The sequence below is a fragment of the Mustela erminea genome, chromosome 5, assembly GCF_009829155.1.
Source record: "Mustela erminea isolate mMusErm1 chromosome 5, mMusErm1.Pri, whole genome shotgun sequence".
NCBI classification, from domain to species: domain Eukaryota; kingdom Metazoa; phylum Chordata; class Mammalia; order Carnivora; family Mustelidae; genus Mustela; species Mustela erminea.
The window spans coordinates 137286194-137304802 of NC_045618.1; the positions used below are offsets into that span (position 1 = coordinate 137286194).

General features: G+C 37.6%; 1 protein-coding gene across 3 annotated transcripts in view; it reads left to right on the top strand.

The window, feature by feature from the left end:
• PPP4R4 (protein phosphatase 4 regulatory subunit 4) overlaps window positions 1-18609 on the top strand; it is a 103655-nt gene that overhangs the window by 81792 nt on the left and 3254 nt on the right. For 2 of the 3 annotated variants that reach the window (XM_032345143.1, XM_032345147.1), the window contains 8 exons: window positions 2197-2341; window positions 4650-4691; window positions 4787-4861; window positions 10757-10826; window positions 11262-11348; window positions 11644-11737; window positions 13214-13284; window positions 18223-18367. In XM_032345143.1, the coding sequence (XP_032201034.1) occupies window positions 2197-2341; window positions 4650-4691; window positions 4787-4861; window positions 10757-10826; window positions 11262-11348; window positions 11644-11737; window positions 13214-13284; window positions 18223-18367 (729 nt within the window). The remainder of the gene's footprint in view (window positions 1-2196; window positions 2342-4649; window positions 4692-4786; window positions 4862-10756; window positions 10827-11261; window positions 11349-11643; window positions 11738-13213; window positions 13285-18222; window positions 18368-18609) is intronic. The other variant, XM_032345146.1, reaches the window with a different exon arrangement.

The window sequence follows — 18609 nt, forward strand, 5'->3', positions numbered from 1 at the left end:
TGTGTAGATAGAAGGAAAGCCATCACCGGCAGAGCGGCCCGATCATGCCGTTAGGAAGAGGGCTTCTAGAAACCACACCGCCTGAGCTGATTTCCAGCTTCATTCTAGTTGTGTGTCTCTGGGCAAGTTACAGAATCTCTCTGTGCACCGATTTCCTTAGTTACCCTATGCATAGGGTGTTCTGATGGATAAACACCTGAGATAATGTACATAAAGAATTTAGATTACAGGAAAGATGTGATACCTAATCCTAAAATCTTTATCATCTCATGGGCCCAGGGTTCTCACAGAGATAATCACCCCTGTGGCTTCTGTACCTTCTGCTGAATATGGTAGGTTTTCCAGACCTGCCTTGAGTTATGAAGAATGAAGTATGCATAGTCTTTTGTTTTTGTTTTTCCATAAGTGAATGTTTAAAATTTGAATTCACTGAGTCTAGCCAGTATGGAGGCTGGAAAGACTACCAGCATGCAGAGGAGTCTTCCTCTCGGCCAGAAATGCAAAAAATTCTCTTTGGGGCAACTGGGGTCTCTTAATTTGGAGAAAGCATCACCAGAATCCGTGGTGAGCTCTGAATGAGTTTGAGACCATTTTTGCTCCAGACGGAGCTGAAAATTCTGCAGGAAGGGCCTCTTTCACCTTTTTGCTTGACTAAAAAGCAAATCTTACTGTGTATGAAGAATCCTTCACTGTAAGCTTAGCTGACAGCACGTCCTGGAGACTCTAGGAACTGGACTTGGTTGTCTTGGGTTTGGCATAGGAGTAAAAAAAAAAAATACCTGGAGAGCACTCAGAAGAACGAATGAATACAGCAGCCAAAACATAGATGCCGCTCAGCATCTCTCTCTAAGACCAGCCCTGGCAGAGCGGTAGAGTAGTAGCTTAGCAAAGCAGAGCATTTTCTGCACTGGCTCTTCGGTCCCTCCCTGGCATTCCCCCTCCCCTGTCTGGCATTCTTCAGTTTCTGTGTTGCTTCCTTATGCATGTGGTGTAGACTGGGATGGTGCCTAGACTCTGTCCTTTTTCCTTTTCTTCTCAAAGTGCACATACGGCCTCAGCGATCCGTTCAGTCTCATGGCTTGCTGTCATCTGTGTTCTGGAGGTTCCTGACGCTCCGTCTCCAGCATGGACGTCCATCCTGGCCAGGAGCCATGTTGAGCTAGCTGCCCACTGAGCATTTCCATGGCGAGTTCCACAAGCACCTCAGACTTAGTCTTCCCAAAAGTAAATCCCCGTCTCCTGCACTCACACCCGCCCTTGCTCCTTCTGCAGTGGTCTCCATCCAAGCAAACGACCACTGTGTCTTGCTGCCAGCTCAGGTCAAAGCCTAACCTCCTTTCTGCCACACCACCTGCAGTCCCTCAGCACGTCCTGCTGCTTGCAGATACGCGGAGTCCAACCACTTCTCGCCGCCTGACTTCTACCACTCCAGTTCAGGCGGCCACCATCCCTTGCCCGACTTACCGCTAGAGCCTTCCTGTTGTTTCCCTGCGTTCCTGGCCACCTACCTTCTCTCACTCAGCCTGGTAGTGGGCTGGAAGATCACTTCACTCCTCTGTGCGAAATTCTCTGTGGCTTCTTGTGGTGCTCGAAGGAAAAGCCAGGCTCCATGCAGTGGCCCACAGGGTCCTGAACCAGCTGGCCTCCTCTTGCCAGTTGATACCTTATATGGGCCAACTTGGGGGCGACACCCAAGGCAAGCGCCCCCTCTCGGGCATTCGTGCAAACTGCAGGCCCCTGCCTGTAAAGCTCTCCAGATGTTCACATTACTCATTCCCTCACTTTCTTCGAGTCTCTGCTTGAACAATATCTTTTCAGTGAAACCGTCACTGAAACGTGTTTTAGAATTGTAATGCCCCTTTTCTGGTCCTCCCTCATCTCTCCCTGGTTTCTTTTTCTTCACAGCACTTAGCACTCTCCGATGGACATTTTACTTAATTCCTTATTCTTTTTTCCCTGCCCCATACTATAGTGTAAGCTCCACGAGAGCAGAGGATTTGTTGGTTTTATTCACTGTTGTATCTTCGCACCCAGAATAATGCCTGCTTGACTCATCCCAGGCACTCCATAAACATGTGCTACGTGAGAAACAGACTGCCACGCTTTCCAGAGTTTGAACTTTCTTTCAATTTCATGTTACTCCTATTCTTAGTTATTAAATGCGTTCAAAAGCAAGTACTATTTAATTTATTATAGAATGAAACTTTGCTGCTTGTTGCCCAAAGTGAAATCTACCCTGAAGATCCCTGCAGATAAGCACCTACTTCAGCAGTTAGAAATGTGTGTGCGGAAACTCCTCTGCCAAGAAAAAGATAAGGATGTCCTGGCTATTGTCAAAAGAGTAAGTATCACTCTTACCACCATGTCTGCATGTCTGCACGAAGAGAGTGTCCATTTTAGCTTCCCTGTTTTAGCTTGGCAGGATAGCAATATGTCAAAATACTTACATCATTGCTCGAGTAGTATTAGTAACTGGCTGGGCTGATGTGTGCGGCAGCCGGTCACGTTCCTTCCAAAGGGAACTCAGACATTCAGCTTCTGTTACTAGTGATACACGTGCCATGAAAGAGAGCTTGGAACACGTGAGGTTCTTAGTAAGTACTGGTCCACAAAATGCTTCAGCCACCAGACTTGATTTATAAGGGATTATAATCCAGGAAAATTGTGTTGGTAAAATTGGAAAATTCACACTTCATGGAAATTTAGCCCTGAGAGGGCCCTCATGATCTGTTTGATTTGCAGAAGCTCTAGGTCTAGAGATAGTAGACGTCTGCTTGGGATTATATTAGCAAGCGGCAGAACTGGGGCTGGAATAGAGATCTCTTACCCTGAGGGCATTCCTTTTTCAGTAATGTATCATCATGTCTTATGGGTTTTTGGTTGCTTTCTTTTAGCATGGGATCTCAGAAGAATTGCTGGGGGATGTTAGAACCTAAAACAGTAAAAATCTGGGTTGGTGAAGACAAACCTGAAAATATTTTATAGTCTTCAAAAACTTTTTGCTGAATGTGTAACTAATATTATTATAAGATTAAATCAAATTAAAGTGGTTATTTTTATGAATCTGAACATGAACTTCAGCTTTCTGATTTGTACTGGGAAGAATTAATTTATTAATGTCTTTAACTTAGCATTGATGATGAGAAAAAAAAGGATCTTTTGATTTTTTTCTTTTGTTTCTAGAGATCATTGCCAGATGTCACACGAGAAACTTCTTAATAAAATGATTTGATGACTTAGTATTAGTGTACTCTTTGTTTTACAGAAACGTGAATTCCTCTTTTATCAACCAAACTAACCAGAAACACCCAGAGTCTGATAAATGTTTATATATATATGTAAATAAAATACATTACATGTATTTGTTTACATCAGGTATTTCTGTCCTTATCATTTAATAATATTTAATAACCATTTAATAACAAAACTTTGCTTTTAATAACAAAATTTTAGGCAATAGAGTTAACTTTCAAAATAATAAACATAAGAGGGTGAGTTACTTGTCTGAAAGAATTTATAAACTTTATTAATTTTATTAACTAAAATTAAACAAAATTTAATAAATAAGATAAAATAAATTTTAATAAAATTAACTATTAATTTTATTAATTTCATTAACTTTATGAGTTTATTAAAAGATAATACAAACTAACCCTGTAAGTAGGCACAAAAATGATAAAATCAGTGGATTATTAATCTACAATGGGTTATTCTGGACTAGAGCTCTTTAGGAATATGTCACATGAGGAAGTCAATCAATCCCATGAAAATTCTATAGAATAATGTTTATCAAACTGAAATCTTCGCATGGGAACCTCTGAGGAAGCCATACAAAGCTGTGGGATAAAAATGGTACGCCTTTATGCTAGTCAGTTTTTTAAGATGAGAAGTAATTGTATTTAAAGGGGACATTTCCTGGAATAAATTGTGATATTTTCACAAATTGCAGGATAAAAATAATTCTTCATATAAATATTACATTTGCAATGGCTAGCTTTGGGTGTAGGACTCTATAAATGTACTTTATTTGAGCTGTCAGAGTTACTCCTGGAGAGCAGTATTGTTCCTCTATCAGAGTCAGAATCCTCAGTTAGCTGGATCATTGATTGGAACAGTTTGTTTCAGACTAATGTGTTCTGAAGGAGAAATACTAAATCAAGAAATACTTTTAGGGCAAAGTCTTTGTTAATGGCTACAATGTCATAATGGTCAAAAGTTTCTGCAGGAAGGAACTAAGGATTTAAAGCCAAATGAGAGTTTGCTTCATATATAGTTAGTTAAAACTTCTTAAAAAAACTCAAAAATTATCTTGTGTTTCTGAAAACTCAGAGAAGTGGCCCTGGGAGTTATTAGAAGTTTGTTAGTTTGCGTGTGCTTAGTGTGTTCACAGTGGACTTGTGTGTTCACCTGGAGACTTGCTCTTCTTAAGGTCAAAGTCTTTTACAAGTCTAAATGGATCCTGGCCTTCGGAGGCTGGTTAAAAATACAGCGTAAAATTGGGAAGAACTTAAGAGATTTTCTAATTAAGCCTCCCGCAGAGTAGAGAAGTCTCCTCTTCGCACTTCCCTCTGGAAGAGGAGTATTTTTGAGAAATGATTGGCTGATTTAATTTAATTCCTGCTGAATAATTTTTACCACTTCGCTTACAGACCGTGTTAGAGCTGGACAGAATGGAAATGTCCATGGATGCGGTAAGCACACACCTTATCTTATGCTGAAAGAATATTTGAAAATCGGCAGAAACTCACATAATGTCTCATAATTTCATTTTAAACTTTAAACTTAGTTTCAGAAAAAGTTTTATGAAAAAGATTTGTTGGATCAAGAGAAAGAAAGAGAAGAACTACTTCTTATGGAAATGGTACGTTATTTTCACGTACACACACACACATTTTTCTGATCAGTATTAGCTGGGCTTTGTTATGAGTTACTTATTAGTATTTTCCTTCAATTCACACTGCTGTTTTTCTTCCTAAATCACTAAAGAAGAGTCCTGACCCTTTGAAATCTCTTTTATGAACTAGAAGGAAAACTACATTTGAGAGCCCCTAAAATAAGCATATAATTGGCATACGATTAACTGTATATTTAAAGTGTTCATTTTGATGAATTTTAACTTATGAATAATCTATGAACCCATTACCTCAATCAAAATGCCATCCATTTCCATTCCTTCAGAAGTTTCCCCATGCCCTTTTGTAATCCATATCTTCTACCCCAGTCCCCAAAGACCACTAATCTAGTTTCTGTCACAATAAATTAGCTTGCAACTAGAATTTGTATAAATTTATTCATATATAATATTTTCTGCTCATGCTTCTTTCCACTGTCATAATTGTTTTGACAGTCATCCATGCTGTTGTGTATATCGAGAGTCGTTCCTCTTTATTTCTGAGTAGTAGCCCCTGTTACAGACACACCACAGTTTGCTTACCCACCCCTTAATAAGCACTTAGGTAACTTCTAGTTTGGGAATGTTAGAAATAAAGCTGCTGTGACCATTTATGAAGAAGTCTTTGGAGAGGTGTATATTTTCATTTTGGGGTGGGGGGAATACCCAGGAATGAAAGGGTTGGGTGATATGGTGGGGCATGCTTGACTTAAAAACAAGCAAAAACTGGGCCATTTGACGTGTCCATTGGCTATGGCGGAGGGCTTCAGTTACCCCATTTCCTCTCAGCTTGATAGCGTGGGTACGTAGTCGTGTCTCATTGGACTTTCAAATTGCATATCCCTGATGCCTAATGATATTGAACACCTTTTTGTTTGTTTATGGGTCATCCTTATCTCTTATTTGATGAAATCTGTTTTCAGATTTTTATTAATTTTTTTATTATGAAAATGGTTTTATTTATTTATTAGAGACAGAGAGATAGCAAGAGAGAGCACACAAGCAGAGGAGAGAGAAGCAGGCTTCCCACTGAACAGATAGCCTGAGCCTGGGATCATGACCCAAGCCCAAGGCAGGACTGAACACAGACTGAACCACCCAGGGGTCTCTCTTTTTAGATTTTAAAGTGGGTGGTTTTTCTCCAATTTTTGGTATATAAGGGTTTTTATATACTCTGAATACTACTACTTTTTCAGATATCCATTTTATGAGTATTTTCTTGGAGTTTGTGACTTATCTTTCACTTAAGTGCCTTTTGAAGAGCACTTTTTAATTTTGATGATGTCTGACTCATCAGTATTTTCTCTTACTGTTTGTGCTTGTTTGTACAAGAGTCCTTTGTCTATCCCAAAATTACAAAGACTTTTTCCTATGTTTTCTTCTAGAAATTTTAGTTTTAGGTTTTACAGTTGGGTCTGTGATCCATTTCAAATAGTTTTATCTATTTTTTTCTATCTAAATATTCTATTATTCTAGCATCATTTGTTGAAAATTGTCTCATTGAGTTGCTTTAGCACCTTTAAAAAAAATTGTCCATATATGTATGTGTTTATTTTTTGACTCCCTATTCTGTTCCACTGATTTGTATGTTTATCTTTTTGGCAATTCCAAACTGTCTTTTATCACTGTAACATTTTGGTAATTCTTGAAATCATGTCAGTTAAGTTTTTCAACTTTGTTCTTTTTAAAATTGCTTTGGCCGGTCTAGGCCTTTTCATTTTGATATAAAGTTTAGAACCAGTTGTACATTTACATAAAAATGTGCTGGAATTTTTATTGTATGTTAATTAGGACTGATCCATAGATCAATTTAGGTAATTGCCATCTTAACAATGAATTTTCTAGTTCATGAACATTGTCTACCACTCCATTTATTTAATCTTCTTTACTTTTTTCTACATATTTTTGGTAGTGTTAAATATAGAATTTAGGAAGTATTTTGTTATATTTATTTCTAGGTATATTATGTTTTTGGAATTATTATAAATGAATTATAATTTTTAATTTCACTTTCTAGAATTTTGTTGCTGCTGTCAATTACTGTTGATTTTTGTATCTTAGTCTTGTATTTGTTCTAGAGTTCTTAGATTTAATAAGACTTTCTATGTGAGCCATTACATCCTCTTTAAGTATAGCAAGATTATTTCTTCCTATTCAGTGTTTATGCCTTTTATTTCTTATGTCTAGTTGCAAGATCTAGGACTTCCAGTATAATAAAAAACTTCCAGGGGCTCCTGGGTGGCTCAGTGTCTTAAGCCTCGCCTTCAGCTCAGGTCATGATCCTAGGGCTTGGGATTGAGCCCCCCATCGAACTCTCTGCTCAGCAGAGAGCCTGCCTCCCCCTCTCTCTCTGCCTGCCTCTCTGCCTACTTGTGCTTTCTCTCTCTCTGTGTCAAATAAATAAATAAATAAAAATCTTGTCATTTTACTGATTATAAGGGGAAAGGGCTCAATTTTTCACCATTAAATATGTTACTACAAAGAAGTTTTATGTGGGTGCCCTTTATCAAATTGTGAGAATTCCCTCCTATTCCTAGTCTGCTGAAATGATTATTATGAATGATTATTGAATTTCGTCAAATGCTCTTTCTGCATATTTATTTTTTCTACTTCATCCTGTTAAAACATTGAATTACGTTGATTTTTTTCAATACTTAAATCTTATATTTTAGGGATAAACTTTAGCTGGTGATGATATTTTATCCTTTTCTCTTTTGCTGGATTCTTGGCTAATTTTTAATATTCATCTATATTCATAGTGAAATTGGTCTATAATTTCCTTTTTTGTCATTTTTGGAGTCTTTAAAATTTGGTATTAGAGTTACTCTGGCCTTATAAAATGAAATGTGTAATATTACCACTCCCTCTATTTTCTGATGGAGTTTGTATAATATTGGTCTTATTTTTTCCTTGAGCGTTTGATAGAATTCACTAGTGAAACAGTCAAGGTCCAAAGTGCCCATTTTAGAATGGATTTTGATAATTGATTCAACTACTTTTTAATAGATATAAAACTGTTAAGATTTTCTATTTCTTCTTTTATAAATTTGTTAAGTTGCTTCCTACCCAAAATTCTCTATGTTATCTAAGCTGTCAAATTTGTTACTATAAAGTTTATACTCTTATATCCTTCTAATGTATATCAGATCCATGGTGATAAAACCCCTGTTTCATTCTTATCTTAGTGGCTGGTGTTCTTTCTCTCTTCCCTTTTTTTCTTTCTCTCTCTGTTCCAGAATTGTTCTTAGTGGTTTCTCTAGAGGTTACAATATACTTAACCTTTCAAAGTCTACCTATTATTAATGTTGTATCACTTCATTTAAAAATGACGCAGATCTTTTCTACCCTTTCTTTTTTTTTTTTTTTAAAGATTTTATTTATTTGTTAGAGAGAGAGATACAGAGCGCAAGCACAGGCAGACAGAGTGGCAGGCTAGAGGCAGAGGGAGAAGCAGGCTCCCTGCCGAGCAAGGAGCCTGATGTGGGACTCGATCCCAGAACGCTGGGATCATGACCTGAGCCGAAGGCAGCCGCTTAACCAACTGAGCCACCCAGGCGTCCCTTTTCTACCCTTTCTTTATGTTAAAAGTTTTATGTGAATTATATCTGCATTGAAAACCCCACCAATCGTCTCATGACAACTGATTCAAAACTTTGCTCTGAGTTGTGAGATATGTACCTTTGAAGAATTTAAGAGAGTGAACTTCTGTGTTTCTTATTTTTACCATTTCTAATACTCTTATTCATTGCTTAGGATCCAAACTTCCCTCTGTTTTCTTTTTTCCCCCTTCAGCCTGGAGAACTGTCTTTAGTTGTTCTTGGGGTATAGTATTTTCTGACATATTTTCTTAGTTTTTCCCTAATCTGAAATACAGTATTATCTGCCTTTATCCCTGAAGGATATTTTCAGAGAATTCTGGTTTGACAACCTTTCTCTTACTGTACTTTGTAATTGTGTTCTGGTCTCCAGAACATCTGATAAAATATTAGCTTTCATTCGAATTATCGTTCTGTGTGTAATGTTGCTTTACTCTGGCTACTTTGAAGATTTTTTTCTTTTGTTTTTGTTTTTAGCTTTTGATGTGTGTAGGCATAATTGGCTTCAAATTTATCTGTTTTTGGATTTGCTTAGCTTCCTGAATCTGTAAACGTGTATTATTTCCCAAATTTGGGAAGGTTTGAGCCATTATTTATTTAAATTTGTGTCACTCTTCAGGATGCTTGGGTGGCTCAGTTGACTTAGCATCCAACTCTTGATTTCAGTCATAATTTTAGCGTTGTGAGACTGAGGCCTGCATCCGGCTCCAGGTGCAGTGGGGAGTCGGCTTGAAGAGTCTCTCCCTTTGCCCCTCCCCCTACTTGCACACGCATGTGTGCACATGCTCTCTCTTTAAAATAAATAAATCATTTAAAAAATAAATATGTGTTCATTCTTCTACTTCTGGGTCTTCGATTACACATGTAAAATCTTTTGATATTGCCCATAGGTCTGTGAGGTTTTTTTTTTCCCCCTTAAACTTTGTTAACTCAGAGTGAATAATTTCTATTGATCTGTCTTCAATGTCAGTGACTCTTTCCTATCCTCCCCATTTCAGCCTCTGGGCTTATCCATTGTTTTTATTCCCACTGTGTATTTTTTGGTTCTCAAATTCCCATTTATTTCTTCTTTATATGTTCTATCTCTCTGTGAAGAATTGTACTGTGAGATTAAACACTTAAGTGGAAATCTTTTGAAAAGCAATCACATTGCTTTAGCAGTCTTCTGAGACAAAGATTGAAGTTCAGGATAAAGGTTATAGAGCATAAGCAGGCTCTAAAAATGTTTAGGACTCAATGACCTAAACCCAAGACAAAAATCAGGTGATAGAAAGAGACCTGGAGATGATACTGGTATTAGAGTTAGCAGACAAGGACTTTAAGACAACATGGTCAAGATAATAGAGGGAAAAGTAGACAAAATAGATAAAACTACTTGTGAGTCCACTTAATGACATTTTGTTTTTCAGTTTTACATGTTTTATTTTCAGTGTTAGAGATTCCATTTGGTTCTTTTTGTATGCAGACCAATGGAATTTTTTTTTAATCTGTTGTCTATTTTCTCCCTGTTTTTCTTTATATGTGTCACATGTAGTGTTTTTTTGTTTGTTTTGTTTTTAAATTTTAAGTAAGCTCTGCAACAAATGTGGGGCTTGAACTCGTGATCAAGAGTTGTATGCTTTATTGACTGAGCCAGGCAGGCACCCTGAGGGTAGTGTTTTATATGTGTCAGTTAAGCTAAGTTTGCCCAGAACTTGGTATATTTATTGATTTTCTTGCCTACTTGTTCTGTTCGTTGGGATAAAGGACTCCTTTAACTTCTGGTAACATTTTGTTTCTGGATCTGGAAGCTGGTTTTATAGGTGTGTTCATTTTGGGAAAATTCATTGAGCTATGCACTTATAATTTATGTACTTTATGTATGTTATACTTCAATGAAACATTTAAAAATATCCAAAAGGCCATTTCTTTTTCTCTCAGTCCTTTCAAAGAAAAATGTTACTAAAATATGACTAATATTTTGCTGTTGAGAATTAGCAGATGTCTTCTAGAATATAAAAGCTCATGACAACAATGACACTACACTCATTGTTTTAGCCTGACAGATGCCCGAGAGTCTTACTATCTATAAGTCTGTAGATAGTAAAAGAACAAGGTTCTGAAAGAACCTTGACTTCTTTTGACAGTAATTTGGAGAAAATAATTCTTTCTCAAGGCATTTTTGCAAACTGTATTTGCATCTGTAAAGCTTAGAATAATTTCTCATTAGAAGAGTTTTCTGAATCGATTTGTGCTTACCTTTAATGCTAACATACTGTTTTCATAATAGGAACAATTAGAGAAAGAGAAACAACAGAATGATGGGAGGCCCATGAGTGATAAAACCTTTGAAAAGAAACGTAAGTGGTTTTCTTGTGTCTTCACCGCTAAGGCATACAGTTAATGTTGCATCCTGCCACTCTGAAAGCTCATGCTGATTTTCGGATTTGATGTGGGAAATTGCTTTTCTTCCTTTCATTTTCTAAAAGTTGTTTTTAAAAATTGGCTGCTTTGTTTGGTACTGACGTAGGAATACATGAATAAATTGTACGAGTCAGTGTGGACCTTCGGATTCTTCAAAGGAAAACTTAAAGTCTGATAACAGCAATAAGATTGTGAGATTGGTCACTGATAGCGAAGTTTGAAATATGTAGATATATAAAGTAAGAACCGTTTGGGAAAGAGCATGCTGCTTAGCTAGGGACAGTGACTCATGTTCTCCGTGTTGTCTTTTGTGTTTATGGAGACTAGGAGCTCAGAGGAAATGACAAAATTTAAAACAGAGTTTGTTTTAGGTAGAGACACTAAGACACCAACAACTCTGCCCAAGAACATCCCTATTTCTGTTCCTGGACCTTCTGGAACAAGCACCCCATCAACAAGTAAGAAGCAACTTCTTTTTATGTCTCCTGTCTCCCTTTTCTAAAAATTAATTACAGGGAAAGTCACGTCATGAGATGAAATTCTAAAATGCCTTTTACCTCTTATCATTCATTATTTTGGGAGTCCTTGATGGGCAGTAGGGGTAGGGGATACTCCAGTTAGCTCAGACTAAGGAAAGGAAGCTGGACACATTTGTGCCTAATGAAAGTGCGGTAGGGGGTTGGCGAGGGGATGGGGTTGGAGCAGCTGAAGATGCGCTGAACAGCTGCATTTTCCTTCTGCTTATTATTCCAGGCAAAGAAGTCAAGAAATCCAAACTGATTCGAAGCCAGTCTTTTAATAATCAAGCTTTTCATGCAAAGTATGGCAACTTAGACAAGTGTCCTAGGTATGATCTGTCAGCTTTTCATGTTTTTACTCAATTTTTATAGTTATACTTCTTTATTTATGTGAAATATTTACATTGTATAAAATCAGGATTAATTTGGGGTTTTGTATAGGTCAGTAAATTGGAAGTTTTCTTCTGTAAGATTCTCTATGAGAAAAACTATAGTCTACTGATTTGTGTAAGAGTAGATATTGTGGGGACGCCTGGGTGGCTCAGTTGGTTAGCTGCCTTCAGCTCAGGACATGATCCAGGGTTCTGGGATTGAGTCCCACATTGGGCTCCTTGCTCAGCGGGGAGCCTGCTTCTCTCCCTGCCTCTGCCTGCCACTCTCCTGCTTGTGCTCTCTCTCTCTCTGACAAACAAATAAAATCTTAAAAAAAAAAAAAAAGAATGGATATTGTGGCATCCTAGAAAAATTATCACCGTGGTGCTATATGGTGGCATCACGGGATCCATGTACTGTTTTATGAGGGAGGTGGTACTCTATTTCATGTGCCACCCAACCGCTAAGTGGGTATGGACATGTCCCCTTCCCTTGGTGGATGTGGACATCCAGCCACATGCTGTGGCTACTGTTTCTTTCTATGGAGAAGCCACTGGCATGTTTCTATGGCAAAGTGATCACAACAGTTCTTACAACAGATGAATGTCTGGTTTCCCCTTTGGCCCCACTGACTGAATTATGAACAGTTAAGGTTAGGAGAGAATCAGCATAACCTCAGTGACCACAATTTGTTATAAGTGTTGTACATATATAACATAATAGCTGCATACCAATCAACAAAACTAATTTTAAGTAAACATAATTGTCTTTAAAAGTATTTATTGACAATGGGGCACCTGGGTGGCTCAGTGAGTTAAAGCCTCTGCCTTCGGCTCGGGTCATGATCCCAGGTCCTGGGATCGAGCCCCATATCGGGCTCTCTGCTCAGCAGGAGGCCTGCTTCCTCCTCTCTCTCTGCCTGCTTCTCTGTGATCTCTGTCTGTCAAATAAACAAATGGGATCTTAAAAAAAAAAAAGCATAATTATTTTTTTAGAAAGTATTTATTGACAAAAATAACATGGCACGAGAAGAATATGTTTTTCTTTTGTTAAAGATAGCTTACTCTAGATTTTCAGCTATGTTTGTGGACATTCTCAGTAGACCTGTCTGGAGTTCCTAGTTAATAGGGTGATCGTGAGATGGGCAAAAGAGATTAGAACTGAACACAAGTTATTTCCAGTGAAACTTACCCATATTCTCTGTCTTAGCTAAGTATCAAGAGAACAACTTTAAGAAAATGCTTTTAAGTTGAAGACAAAGGAATTGTTGGGAGGCATGGGATGTAAACAATAAATGAGTACTCTAAGTAGCAAATGTGCATCATCAGAAGTAGCAGAAAGCATTGAAAAAGATTAGAAAAGACCAAGTGCCTAATGACTGGAGTGAAAGAAGCATATACTTGTATTTTAAACTAAATCACGTTCTTTTCTAGTAAAAGTTCTACAGCAGGATATACGCCTTCTGTCTCAGGGTTAGGGAAGACTTCTGTGATTTCACTGACTGGTAAGTAGAAATCTGAGCTCTTCCAAAAATTGCTACATGTAGTGAAATGTTACTTTCTTTAAATGACCTACTTCTTTATTTCTAGATACAGAGTTTTCCCTAACCTTACATCTTTAGCGAATGCCCAAATAATTAAACTTTTCCCTATCAACTGAAAAAATACTTGACTATGCCATATTGTTTTCACAGCCAAGAGTCAGCATTCAGTGCTTTTGAAAGAGAGAAAGGACAATGATAGGGTAGGTTTTTCCATAGGCCAAGGGCCTCCTGGGGTACAGATGAAAAGTTTTTGCCATAATTTTTAAGGAAGCTAAAAATAGTAGGGCTTCATGTGGATCATACGCAACCAAACATTTACAGTATTATATATTTGAATGTTTATACCAGGGGTCAGCAAGCTTTTCCTGTAAAGGGCCAGATAGTAAATATTTTCAGTTTTTTTGGTCAAGTCGGTTCCTGTCACAATTATTCAACTCTGCTGTTGAGCAAAAAGCCATAGATAGTACAGAATGAATAGGTGTGGTTTTGCCCCAGTAACATTTTATTTACAGAAGCAGGCAGCAGGCAAGGCAAGACTTGGTTCACAGACTAATAGTTTGCTGACCTCTGGCTTATATAATAGAAAACAGAATTATACTATGAATAAGGGAAAATACATTGCTAAAAGTTGCTAGTGGCTCTAAGTCTATTTTTAAGTTTTTGCCTTAGAATATTGGCTAAAAATTAATAGTATTGATCTAAGGTCAGTTTTTAGTGTAAAGAACAGCAAATCTACTTAAAGGTCCGGAATTCTTCTAAGTTTGGTCACATTTCCTTTTCAGGTTATGTTTTGAGTATTCGGTCTTCCTCTTACCTCTTACTGTGTTCTTACTCTCATGAAGAGTAGATACGTGCCCGCGGGCTGTTCTGTGAGCAGTATGTTTTCATTTGCCAGATCAGGAAGACCTTTCTAATATTAAAGCATCGACATTCACATGCTGTACACAAAGTGGTTCTACAAGATAGAATACGAATAGCTTAAGAAACCTGAACACATTTGATAATAGGAAGTTTTTGAACTAAAGTTCTCAACAATTCTTGAAGTGAGGACTATACATAATAAAACTATTGATTATTTTTATCATAGCAAATCAGTGAATTCTTTAGGAGACACCCAAGGGAACATTCAGGGTTGATGAACTTTATAATACAGAGTGTCTTTAAGAATTATAAATATACATGGAAAGTCAGTTTGAATTAGCTCAGCTTGGAGCTCAGTGGAGCCGATGATTATTGCTATCCCTAAGTGGTTCTTCAGACTTGCATGGATCCAATCTGGCCTCTTAGAGATGACTTCAAAGGAGCACATTTATTCATGAACTTGTAACAATTCTTGCCAAGGAATTTCTTTGCTTAAGTTATTAAGAATGATTCAGAGTGTGTTTTCTTTTTTACAAGTTTGAATGATGTGCACTGATTTCTTCAGTTTTTACTTTGCTAGTTCTTAAGTCATCTTGAGAGTCAGGAGTGTGTATGTGATCTACGGATCCTAAAACTTGACATCCAGAGTCTTAAATCATTTATTTTATAAGGTTCAATATTAAAATATTCACAAAATATTCTGTCTTAAGGGCTCAATATTATTTGGGGGGAGAGGTAGTATTGTTGATTGGAACCTCTTCTAGTTTGTTATATAGTGCTTCATGAAGTACAGACTGAGGAAAAAGTCACACACAAGTACACATCTACAAAGAGAAAAAGGGAGCAAAACATCTCTTAACAAAAGTATGAGATATTCACATAGAGAAGAGATTATACTTACTCTGGGACTTAAAGCAGGCTCCAAGGTGTTTATGTTATTTGGGATGAAGCCCAAGTTATGCTGGGATTTCTGATGGGCAGAGAAGGGTGTGGAACAGTATCCTATTCAGAGCACCGGTTATAAAGAAGACGGTCAGTGTCTTGAGGAAGCAGCAGGAGGCCAGTTCAGCTGGAGCACGGAGTTGAGTGTGAAAGAGCCGGGTAAATAAAGCTGAAATGAAAGGTCAGAGTTATCACTTGGAAGGTCAAATTGAGTAGTTTTTACTCAACATGAACCCATCGTTAACTGTTGGGCAACTTTTGCCTGTCATGGATTCCGACATCATCCCAGGCTGTGTGGGGGAGATAGAGGTCGGCAGCAAGGATTCAGGTACACAAACTGCAGCGTATCCGTTGTTAGTGGGCGTGAAACTCCATGGAACCCTTTTGGAAACCAGTTTGGTAAAGTTCTTCAAGAATCCTAGTTTTAAGAAGTAGTCTTTGACTCAAGCAATCCTATTTCTAGTGACCTGTCATGAAACTAGGATAAAATACATTAAATGTCATAAAATATATCATAGTTTGAACCCTTGGTATGATGTAATGAAAATGGCACTTTACCTCCGTCATCATTCTTCAAACCTACAACTTAGTCTAATACTAAGAGGAGCATCCGCTAAATTCTAATTGAGAGGCATCCTGGAAAACATTTGGCCAGTACCTCTCAAAGCTGGTAAGGTCACCAAAAACAGGGAAAGGCTCAGGAGAGCTGACAAGTGAAGGTAATGTTGTATGCTGAATGAGATCCTGAGACAGAAGCAGACAGTAGGCAAAACCTAAGGAAATCTGAATGCACTATGGATTTTAGTTAATAGTAATATAATGTCTCATTACTGGTTCATTCCCTGTCATAAGTGTAGCATTCTAGAGTGAAGTGTTAGGAGAGGAAACTGAGTTAAGAGGGTGGTTGGAAATTATCTTCTCAATTTTTCCATAAATCTAAATTTTACAAAATAAAGTATTTTTAAAAATAACATTTTTAGTAACTTAAAAAACTGAGTCTTCAGGGATAAATTTAACAAAATGTGTATTCTATATACACTAAAAAATTGAAAATATTGCTGAATGAAATTAAAGAAGAAATAAATAGAGATATTATGTTCGTGAATGGAAAAACTTAACATTGTTATGATGTCAGTTCCTTTTAAATTGATCCAGAGATGGAATCCTCATCAAAATTCCAGTAGTCTTTCTGTAGAAATGTATAAGCTGATTCCAAAATCTAAATTGAAATGCACAGAACTGCGGATAGCCAAAACCATTTTGCAAAAGAAAACCAAATTTAGAGAGCTTGAACTGCTTGATTTCAACACTTGCTAGAAAACTCCAGTAGTCAAGATGCAGTGTCTACACTGTCATGAATTTCCACAAAGGCTCCAACATGAATCAATAGTAATTGGTTAGTATTTTCAAAATATGATTCTGGAACAATTGGATATCCGCTTTTTTTTTTTTTTAAATTAGTTTCAGAGGTAGAATTTAGTGATTCCTCAGTTGCATACAATGCCCAGTGCTCGTTACATCCGGTGCCCTCCTTAATGCCATCACGTGATCTCTTCTCCCTACCAGACTCCCCTTCAGCAACTCTCAGTTTGTTTCCTGGACTTCAGCATCTCTTAGGGTTTGCCTCCCTCTCAATTTTCATCTTATTTTATTTTTCCTTCCCTTCTCTTATGTTCATTTGTTTTGTTTGTTAAATTCCACATATGAGTAAAATCATATGGTATTTGTCTTTCTCTAACTGACATATTTCACATCGCATGATACCCTCTAGTTCCATACATGTCGTTGCAAATGGCAAGAGTTCCTTCTTTTTAATGGCTGAGTAATATTCTCTATCTCTATCTCTATCTCTATCTCTATCTCTATCTCTATCTCTATATCTATATCTATATCTGTATCTCTATATACCACATCTTCCTTATCCATTCTTCTGTTGATGGACATCTGGGCTCTTTCCATATTTTGGCTGTTGTGGACATTGCTGCTATAAACATTCAGGTGCACGTGCCCCTCAAATCACTAAGTTTGTGTCCTTTGGATAGCTATTAAAAAAACAAACAAACAAACAGACCAAACTGAACCTCAGTCCTTATTTCACACTACATACAAAATTATCTCAACATGCACGATAAACCGAAGCATGACATTTATGAAGAATATATCACAGAAGGATGTCTTTGTGATTTTGGAATAAACAAAGATTTTTCTCTAAACCATAAAAGAAAAAGTTAACATGCTGGACTTTATCAAAATTTAAAACTGCTCTTTGAAATAGAGCATGAAAAAATAAAAGGCCGGACACAGATTGTAAGAAAATAACCGTATTACGTATACCTGACAAAGGATTTACATTCAGGATACATCAAAGAAATCTTTAGAGCTAACGAATCAACACTGTCCCGTGTGTGTAAAGACACAGAGCCAGTCTCCAGAGCATTTATTCATTGCTCGTGAAAGTGCAAAATGGTACAATCACTTTGGACAACAATTTGGCAGTTTCTTATGAAGTTAAATATATTCCTACTATGTGGTCCAGCAATTTCCCTCTTAGGCTTTTATTTACAAGAAATTAAAACATATATTCATAGACAGACTTGTACAAAATTGCTCGTAGCAGCCTTCTTTGTAACAGTCAAAAACTGGAAACTATCCCAGTGTCTACCAACAGGAGAATGTAGAAACGAATTTTGACATATCCCTACAATGCCATATCAGTCAGCAATAAAGGGGAATGACGTATTGATATACACAACAAGGATGCATCTCAAAACAATTATGCAGAGAGAAAGAAGACAGATGTACCGTGTGATTCCATTCACGTAATATTCCAGAAAATGCGAACTGATTTCTAGTGACTGGCGGTAGATTGCCTGGAGTGGGGGGGAGGGGTCACCAGGGTGCAGGAGGGAGGGGTGGGTGTGTTCACTCTTGGTGGTGGTGATGGCTTCATGGGTGTATACATACGTCAGACTTTAGATTTGTGCAGTTTAGGGTTTATTATTTAAAATGGGTTTGAAAAGTAAAAGCTATCATTAACCTTCTCTTAAGTTCATCTTTCACATTCAGCATGTCTGACTGTAGTCGAATTCCTTTCAGATGACTCATTCCGCACTCGCAATGCCAGTAGCACCCCGACCTCCTTTTCTCCCAGTCCTTCCCTACCGAGCACCTCCCGGACAGGGAACTCAGTTGATCCAAAGAGCAGTGGAAGTAAAGACACGCAACCACGAAAGGCTACCTTGTAAGTAACGCAGCGATGGGCCAGGGGGATCGTCCTACTCTCTTCTCAGGCACTCTCCGTCCCACTTAAATACTTTCCAAGGAAGGACAATGTCCGTAATGAGGAAAAGGTATACATTAGAAGGAATTATTTTCACCTGTGCCTCCGTTATGTCGGCTACTTGATGTGAGATGATCGGGAAGGGACAAAGACCCTGGAACTCTAGGGAATCAACAAGAAACTTGAAATGGCTTCCATTAGTA